Source organism: Zingiber officinale, chromosome 10A, assembly GCF_018446385.1.
Source record: "Zingiber officinale cultivar Zhangliang chromosome 10A, Zo_v1.1, whole genome shotgun sequence".
Taxonomy (NCBI): domain Eukaryota; kingdom Viridiplantae; phylum Streptophyta; class Magnoliopsida; order Zingiberales; family Zingiberaceae; genus Zingiber; species Zingiber officinale.
In genome coordinates this window covers 33,025,776-33,034,777 of record NC_056004.1, presented here as the reverse complement: position 1 = coordinate 33,034,777, position 9,002 = coordinate 33,025,776, and the positions used below count along the sequence as shown (strand labels likewise).

The 9,002-nt window shown below is 35.1% G+C and overlaps 1 protein-coding gene across 1 annotated transcript in view; it reads right to left on the bottom strand.

Moving 5' to 3' along the window:
* Nucleotides 1–3,969: 3,969 nt before the first annotated feature.
* The window catches only part of LOC122027414 (alpha-N-acetylglucosaminidase), a 79,882-nt gene continuing 74,849 nt past the window's right edge, over nucleotides 3,970–9,002 (bottom strand). Inside the window, exons 16-19 of the mRNA XM_042586364.1 lie at nucleotides 5,001–5,248; nucleotides 4,595–4,832; nucleotides 4,439–4,517; nucleotides 3,970–4,362 (exon numbers count right to left, since the gene is read on the bottom strand). Coding sequence (XP_042442298.1) covers nucleotides 4,127–4,362; nucleotides 4,439–4,517; nucleotides 4,595–4,832; nucleotides 5,001–5,248 — 801 coding nt within the window. The 3' untranslated portion in view covers nucleotides 3,970–4,126. The remainder of the gene's footprint in view (nucleotides 4,363–4,438; nucleotides 4,518–4,594; nucleotides 4,833–5,000; nucleotides 5,249–9,002) is intronic.

The window sequence follows — 9,002 nt, the reverse complement described above, 5'->3', positions numbered from 1 at the left end:
CGATTTCATTTTTGTGTTTCGGTTTAGTGTTTTGATCTTGTGCTTCTATTGAGGTCTCTGTAGTTAAACCTAGGGTTACTGTAAGAAGTTTAAATATCCAATTTCTTTGAAAGGCTTTGTCTAGGAAGTGATGGATGATCTCATACCCAAGAAGGCCAAGTGTCTCGCCATGTTTAACCTGAAAGTCAATCCTTGAAATAGATGTTTAATCAACTTCTGTAACATGGGATGAACTTGGATTAATAATGTTAAGTATCATTTGCAATCCAAGTTTTAACTACTGAAGAACACATGAGTTGAACTTGAAGTAAAAATGTTAAGATCCGTTCCAATTCAAGTTTAACTTATGAGGAAAACATAGGTTGTTAGGAAAGTTCTATACTTGTACAAATTTTTGTACAGGGGAAGCAGAACGGAATTCCGAGTAGCGACCTACAGTTGGCCTGTCACCGACGCAGCTGGGTCATTTGACGCTCAGTAGTTGGTCACTGTCTCTTGTTGCTGCTACACCATCTTTGCAGCCCTAACATTTATCGGCATCTCTAAATCTTCTTGGATTAGTGTCACAATGGTAAGTTATCTAGCATCTTCCATCCTTACGTTTCGGATACAAGTGAAGTTCCCATAGACGACGTCAAATATGATCTTGTTCGAAAGCGGAGAAGTTGGTAGGTAGGGAATGTGGCTCTATAGTTGAGTTGATGGAGACTCCTCGCTATCTTGCAAAACCACAAGCGTTAGTGCCGAGTCAGGAAGGGATTTTCGGTGTTGGCCCTCCGACGCTCAAGTCAGTTCTTGGCTCAATGGAGAAGAATAATATGAACAGTAGTTATAGCGTATAGAATAATAAGATATCGTATATCTCCATATGTGGATGAAAACCCCCTTTTATAGTGTCACTATAACATCTATGCACGCATCTCAAAGCGTATGTATGCTTTCCAAAGTGTCTTAGGAAAAGACAAGTCAAAAAGTGTCTCTGACACATTTCGTTAAGCGAGCACGTAAATATCTGATGTGACATACTGGAAGTTTCTAAAGTACGATTTGCCTACTGAACATGTTTTGTTGTTAATGACACAAACTTCCAAATGAGTACGATGAGATATGTAGGTAGGTCCCACTATAGGCTGACCGGAGGCCGCTTAGCAGAGATGTCCTAGCTCGATCGTACTGAACAGAGTTATTTTTCTTCACTCGATTTTCTTATTGGCAGAGGGTTGCTTTTTGTCCAACCGGACATACCGTCCGATCAGCAGGGACGGTGATCCGAGAGATTTATCACTTGTCTCTTAACCCAATCGCAAGTTTTTAGAGGAAGGTCGTCCGGATGATCACGTCCAACCAGCATTGGAGGTTCGTTTGGCCAACTTTGCCTGATATGTGGACCTGAGTTTTTGACTGTTTTGATTTTGACTTCCACGTCAATTGGTCTTTTCCGCTTTGACCTATCTTTGGCAGGGCTTCTTTTCATGGGCGTCGCCGTATCAATATTGATATTAGTATGCAGGATTAAGATAACATTAAACATTATTCCACATGGTTGTTATAGTTTTTTTGACTTGTTGCTGTAATTAATTTAATTGTTATCGGCTCATGTTTGATGGAAAACAAGTTAAGTGCAAGGAAAATAACGGATTAACATTAATTAAACTCATCTTGTGTGTCAAGAGGTGCGACTGTTTGGAGGTATAGCAATATTTTAAGCCTTATCAGTATTGAGGAGAGATCACTCGGTGGTGAAAAAACACATGGTAAAATCGAATTAATTGAACTGAACTGTTGTTTTTTTTTAAAATTTAATTTAATTTTCAGTTAATTCAATTTAATTTCGATATTAAATTTTATAATTCAGTTATTAATTTAATTTTTTATTTAAAAATATAATTAATTAAATAAAATCTTATTTTTTTAAATTAAAGTCGAATAAAATTTTAAAATTTTAATTAATTCAATCAAAAATTAAATTAACTGGTATTTTAATGCTCAGCTGTCTATGTCATCCTTCATTTCCTTCTGAAGCATGGGAATGGCGGAGGAACTTTTACATTCAGCAGTTTAAATATCTCGAAAGTTGAATCGAAGGAGTTTGAGACAACTGAAGCAGGTGCTAATGCACCAAAGTGCTGTTGTGGTCGTTTCTGCAAATAGTACACTCGTGTTGAGCAATGGTAACGTCTGGAAGTGAGTCAATCTCACTGAGGGAAAAGCATGTCGTACGGAAGCACATGCAGCACTAACCCTTAAATTAGTTCTGCAACCGTGGTGGAACAAATATGTATAAAACATGGAAGTACTCCTTGACCTAATCTTCCTCAGTTTCAAAGATTTTCCAAAAATACAACAGAACTACAATAGGGTAAAAAAATCTGAATTAGCTGAAGAAAGTTTTGAATAATTTCAAAACTTGAACATGATCGGAGGGAGACAAAATCCTTGTTCTAGAAAACTGCAATCAAGTTAATTTCCTTTTTCAGTTGTTAGGTAATTTAGATATGGTAAAAATTGCATGCTCTTGTTACGGTTTCATCCATGGGTCGTGGGTAATGCATGTTGCAAGGTTTACCCTACTGAAGCTGGAAGTTACCTGTTTCCAAGCCTATCAATAGCCGGTGGGAAGCATCTTTGGGACCAATGCAAGGAAATGATTATTTCCGCAACTGTAGTAAGTCCACGAATTCCTTTGTAAACGGAAAAAAGGATTATTGCCTAAATTGAATTTCAATGAAGGGGCATATTGATATTCAGCTTGATTACTCCCATATAGGTACAAGTAGTGACGCAACTAAGGGTCGAATCCTAATTGCAACGTACTATAGGAATTTCGTTGAGTGGAATGACAATTTTAAGAATATTGATCGTTTGAATGGGTCTCTATGAGTGCTTTTCAATTTACTCTAGAGGTCAGTCGAGTTAATCATCTCAAGAATTAGTCAATTCGAAAAGTTGAATATATGAAAAAGAGTAGGAAGAAGGAAACAGAGAGTTCAGCATACACATACAAATGCCAAGAATGACAACCAAAGGACATCAAATTTTGTTGTAATTGGTAACAAAATCTAGAAATGTGCATGTTGTGGGTGGTGATTCTTGGTTAATTTGATTGTGGACTAAAATTCCTTTGGCGACCGTGCTGCTTCTGGGAAGCAAATTGTGAAACAGCAATCTTGATTCGTTCTGTTGCTTTAAAGGAGATTTGCGTGTGTCACAGTTGAAGGATCTGAATCTTTCTAAGGGTTATGTATGCTGGGAATAAGCTATCAGAGCCATGAGACATTTGTTTACATAGTGAGATGTAAAATGGGTATAATATCTGATGACTCATTTTCTTTCTTTTATAATTATTCTAATTAAAAATTTAGTCCTGCTTATGTGCTATGTTTGGATCTTATACAATTGCGCGTGTATTCCAATTCTGTTTGACACGTATGGGTTGCCTCACCCTTGTTACCCATGACATTATATTGTTCATTTGCCCCTTTGTCTAAAGCAGAAGAAACATTAACGAACCATCTGTGCTCACTAATCCTTGCTTCATTTCTTGAATAGAGTTTGAAGCTACTTGTAGTCCTTGCCCTTGTTATTGTCAATATGGGCCAGTCAATTGCATAACAGTCCATTCATTGGCACCATCTGTGTGGAATAGGAATGAAAATAATAATAAAATGGAATAAATTGATGATCGGAATGATTCATTATATTTTAGTTCAACCATCAGTTTGAGCATTGTTTTTGATTGGACAATGATTGATATGTTTGTGCATTAAGTTTGTCCAATTTGAGGTCATTCCACCTGTATGGTCTTTCCTGTATAGTTAATTATTTCAATAATAATAATAATAATAAAAAGATGATTGATAACAGTCAATATAATTTGAGGCCACTCCACCTGTATGGTTAATTTTAACAAAAATCGCTTTTCTTTATTTGGAGCAAATAATTTTAGTTTCTTTTGTAATTTTAGACCCATTAAAAAAATTATATCTTCATTAAGACTATTACAATTTACATCCCTAATGGAAACAATTATCTTTGACAATCAAGCCATGAGTTAATAATACAATGCGCTTATTTTTGTGCATCTCAAATTTTGCAACTGCAGATTGAGGGAAGATGGGCAGAGAAATCAGCCAAAATACTTGTAGAACAAGGCTTTCGCAATAACTATCGAATCACCTACAGCTTTAGTAGAGTAACTTTCCCTGGCAGATTGCCAATTGTTAGAGTACGATATCCAATCCTCTCTCCACTGCTCCAAGGGAAATTCACTATTTTCTTGCAAGCTTTTTCGTAGATAACTGAAATAAGTTGAAGCTCTAGGCAGGTAATAGCTATTCAGGAGACCACTCCAGAATTTGTTGGCTGAGCATAATCCAAATAGTTGATTTGTCAAATAAGAACAAGTTTAATCGTAAACACCCACAAATTAATTATTTACCGTAGTCGTGAAGTTTGCTCTGATTAGTCTTTGTGTTGTCGTACCACATTGTCACTTGTGTTCTGGCATTCCATTCATGCTGAGAACCAGTTGAAAATTAAACTACAGAATGCAAAAGATAAAACTGCAGCGTATGCAAATCTAAATCATACTCACCTGTATTTTTTCTTTACTAGTCGTAGCTAGATTTTTTGCACTTTCTAACCATGTCCCAAGCAAGAAATTTTTATCAGAAGCCAGAAGCTTGTCGATGTCCTCGATGAGCTCCAGAAACTTTTGGGTGTGAAAATTCAATTCGTTCACATTTCTTTTTTGATATGCGGTCCTGACATCTAAATAAACCTCATTTGCTAGTTTTGATAGAACTTGTCTTGTCAGATCAACGAGGTCATATCTGTCACAAAAAAGATTAAGATCTATGATACAACAACAATCTACCCATCAAATTAAGTCTTCTGATTTTGTTTTTAACCAGTCCGATACTCATATAACTTGATGGCAGAAAGAGAGAAATAATATGGATGTATGATAGGGCAAGTTAAACAAAAAAATAAATACTTACCTATATGTAGCACTTTTTGTAAGATATTCTCCTGCATCAAGAAATAGCTTAAGAGCACTAATCACTTCTTTAGTTGAATACCACAAATGTGGTTGTGGTAAATTACTTTGTGTCTCCCTAAAGGAAAACCTATATTGTTTATCCACCATAGGGTATCTTCTTGTTGACGGCACTACATCAAAAGACAAGGAGCCATCTAGACTGGGCCCCAAATCTGGGAATTCAACTATGTAGTCTCGGTTATGATCCTGCAGAGGTCAGAAGATGCTTAGAGAAACTTATAGTTGACAGCAAATATAACCAAAATATTATTATTAACAGGAGAGCCAACATGAATACAATTTTGTACTATGCAAGGTTATACAAGTAGTAATAAGAAATAAAGAGCGGATGTGCCCCTCACTCTAATATTTTTATAAGACTGATACGGATCATCATAGTTATTGGGAAAAAAATGTTGGAGTCAATGTGTACAAAAGGTTAATATATCAACAATGAAATACTAAGAAATGTCTATCAGTGAGTTCCTTGAAACAGTGGAATATGATATTATGTATGTCTCCAATAGATGACCAAACGTAAGAAAATCAATTGAGATGGTTTGGCATATTCAAAGGAGACCAAGGAATTTAAGATGCGTATGGGCAGGTACGTTGAGACAATTAAATTAAAAATATATATTATTGGGAATGTAATATTGTGAGTAGCTTCGATAGATGATCAAAAATCAATTGAGATGCTATAGATATATTGAAAGGAGGTCAATAAATTTTATAGTTAATGATTTGAATCAATTAAAGTTGAATGTGTAAGAGATTTAGTTGATTTAAATTTATCAGTGAGATATTATACCATAGAACCTAATGGAGGTATAAAATTAGCTGACTCCACATGAATGGAACAAACACGCCTCCTTAATGATGACCTACAAGTTACAACTAAAAGTTAGCAATTTGACACAATTACTAATGATACAGTCACAGCTTATATTTCTTTTTAAATTTCGAATTGGAACCTCTTGGAACAATGGCATACTGGGCAATTTAAAAGCGCCATTATAAAAGCAATGCGAGTAAATTATTCATGTTGAACAATGAGGTGGACTTAGGTCTGTGGCATGTTCGAAGATCTCAAAGGAGAAAGAATATCAGAAGTTTGTTAAATACTTCAGAGGCCAAACCAAAGATATCTTTTCTCAACAAGTCATTCATTTATTTCTCTCTATCACAATGCCTTTTTTACCAGAAAGGGCAAACAACTAGAGTAGCATATCAAAGCAATTTACTCATATGCCTACTCCAGTTTGGCCAATGGGTTCAGCAAGGATGCTTGGAAAAGGTTGTGATAACCGTTGAGGATGGAAACATCATTATTGCATCTAGAAGGTGCATCACAAGCATGCACAAGGTGGCATCCTTTACCATGAGCTCATAGCTATACTATCTAGTACTAATAAGTGGATAGCATTAAACTATAAGATGAATTTATTCACTGTTAGCGCTTTCAAAATAAAATGGTTTTCCAAAAGGCTTCCAAGACTTGGAGAAGGAAGAAAAAGGAGCTCTTGGAGCTCATGAGAAACTTATATAGAAATTTTATGATCACATCTAGTTTTAAAGAGAGATTGAGACATTCAAATATAGTATGTACCCCATGAAGTTGTCTTTAAAAAAAGGTGAAGGCACAATGTGCTTTGCACATGGAAAACACATGATCGGTCATGTGCAAAGCACAAAAGTGGCGTGGTACATTGGATTACATAGATTGTGTGGTCATGTGCACTGTGTGAGAAGTGCATACGGGTAGATGTGGCAAATGAAATTTATGTGGTGCACATGAAGCAAAATATGATGTTTTATTGATGCATTCACTTTACATCATCACAAGTCTCCAAAGCATATATATAATTTAGTTTATTACTACAGTTGGTTTCGACCAAAGTGGTATGACTTGGTGCCCAGCTGATCTTGGTGAACCAATGCCTCAAACAAGTGCAATCTGGATTGTCTAAGTGATCCAATAACCCAGATCAAATTGCAGCTCGAGAAACATATCTCATTCAAGGGGTGTGGCTAGGTCAATAAAAACCAAGGGTTCAATTGGTTTAAGGCATTTGAATTCAATTGGGAATACAAGAAGTAAACAATCTTTCTCCATCTAGCAACAACAATCTTCTTCCTCCGTGCAAATGAGATTTTGTTTACCAGATTGTGCACTCTAACAAGCAGATACCAGTGATTTTGTTTATGAGTTGGGTGGATTGATGTTCTTCCTTGGCAGTGCAAACTACAAGAGAGTGATCAATCTTAGCATTTACAACAACCAAGCCTTATCCCACTAGGTGGGGTCGGCTGTGTGGATCCTTTTATGCCATTGAACTCTATCCCCTACTATATCATCATTTATGCTTAAATAAATTTTATCATATTTTATTGTTGCTAACCAAGTCTTTTTTTTGGTCGTCCTCTTCCTCGTTTGATATGTGTGTTTGTCATAGCCTCACATTACCTAACTGGAGCATTTATTGGTCAGCTAAGTACATGCCCGTACTAATCTTAGACGTCTCTCGGAATTTTCCCTCAATAGATGTAACTCCGACTTTCTATCTAATGCTCTCATTTCTTATTATGTCCATACTCGTATGTCCACACATCCACCTTAACATTGATCAATCTTAGCATTTATTAAAAAATTTCTTGAAGCCTAGTTAGGGGTGAAATAAGACTTGAGGCATTGACGTCCTTACTTTTCTCAAGTCTGTTATAGTTGTTGGCAGGGTTTGAGATCTCGTGACGAGCCGATCGAAATAGGCGAAACATTTCATTCCGCCCATCGACTGGCACGGACCCGGCACAAGTCCCGCTCCCGCTGTAGCCGCAGAGGCATCGCAATGCCCATGGCCGCGTTGGAGGGTGTTATGATGCCCGTGTCCGCACAAGAGGGGCATCATGGCGCCTACAGCCGAACAAGAGGGGCCGCGCGACCCCCGCAACCGCACTACAGGGGCCGCGCGACTCCCACGGCCGCGCCGGAGGGGCCACGCAACCCCCTCGGTCGCGCCAGAGGGGCTACACGACCCCCGCGACCTCGGCGGAGGGGCCGCATGACCCTCGCAGCCACGCCAGAGGGGCTGCTGACCCTAGCGGCCGTGCCGAAGGGGTCGCGCCTATCCCAGAGGTCGTGATCATTTTTTTAATTAAATATTTTTTTAATTAAAATAATTCCCAGGGTGGATGGATGGGGATAATTCAAAGAGGCTTAATTAAATCATAATAAAAATATTTAATTGAATAAATATTTTATTTATTTTAATTTTAAAAATATATAATAAATATTTTATTTATTAGTTATGTAATTAATTTTTTTAATAATCTAATTATCTCTAATTTAAATAAATAATCAAAAAAATAAAAAACCTAATTAAATTATTCCATTAAAATATATAAAAATTAATTTAAAACTCTAAAAAATTCTAATAAAATATTATATATTTCTAAAATCCTCTGTATATATGGCGCTTGAGGGATCACGATTTTTTAGTCTTTTTGATTTAGTTAATTTTTTATTTTTTAAATATCTAGTTTTTATAAATAAACTATTATAATAATAATTAAAAATCATTTCAAAATTTTTAAATAATTTTAAATTTTAATAAAATAATTTAAAATTTTTGTTATAAAATAATTTAAAATTTTTAAAATAATTTTAAAATTAAACATAAATTTAAAATAATCTAAAAAATAAAAAATATATATAATTCTTAAATACATTAAAATTAAAAATTTACAAATACATTAAAAAATAATTTAAAATTTTCAAATAATTTTATATTTATTTTTATAATTTTAAATTTAGTTTTGAATTTTAAGAATTACTTTTTTTTTAAATATTTTTTATAAAAATTTAATAGACATTATTTTATGTGAAAATATTAAAATATAAATTCAACATCTTTAATAATCAAATATTAATATACATTTATATATTTATATTTAAAAAATA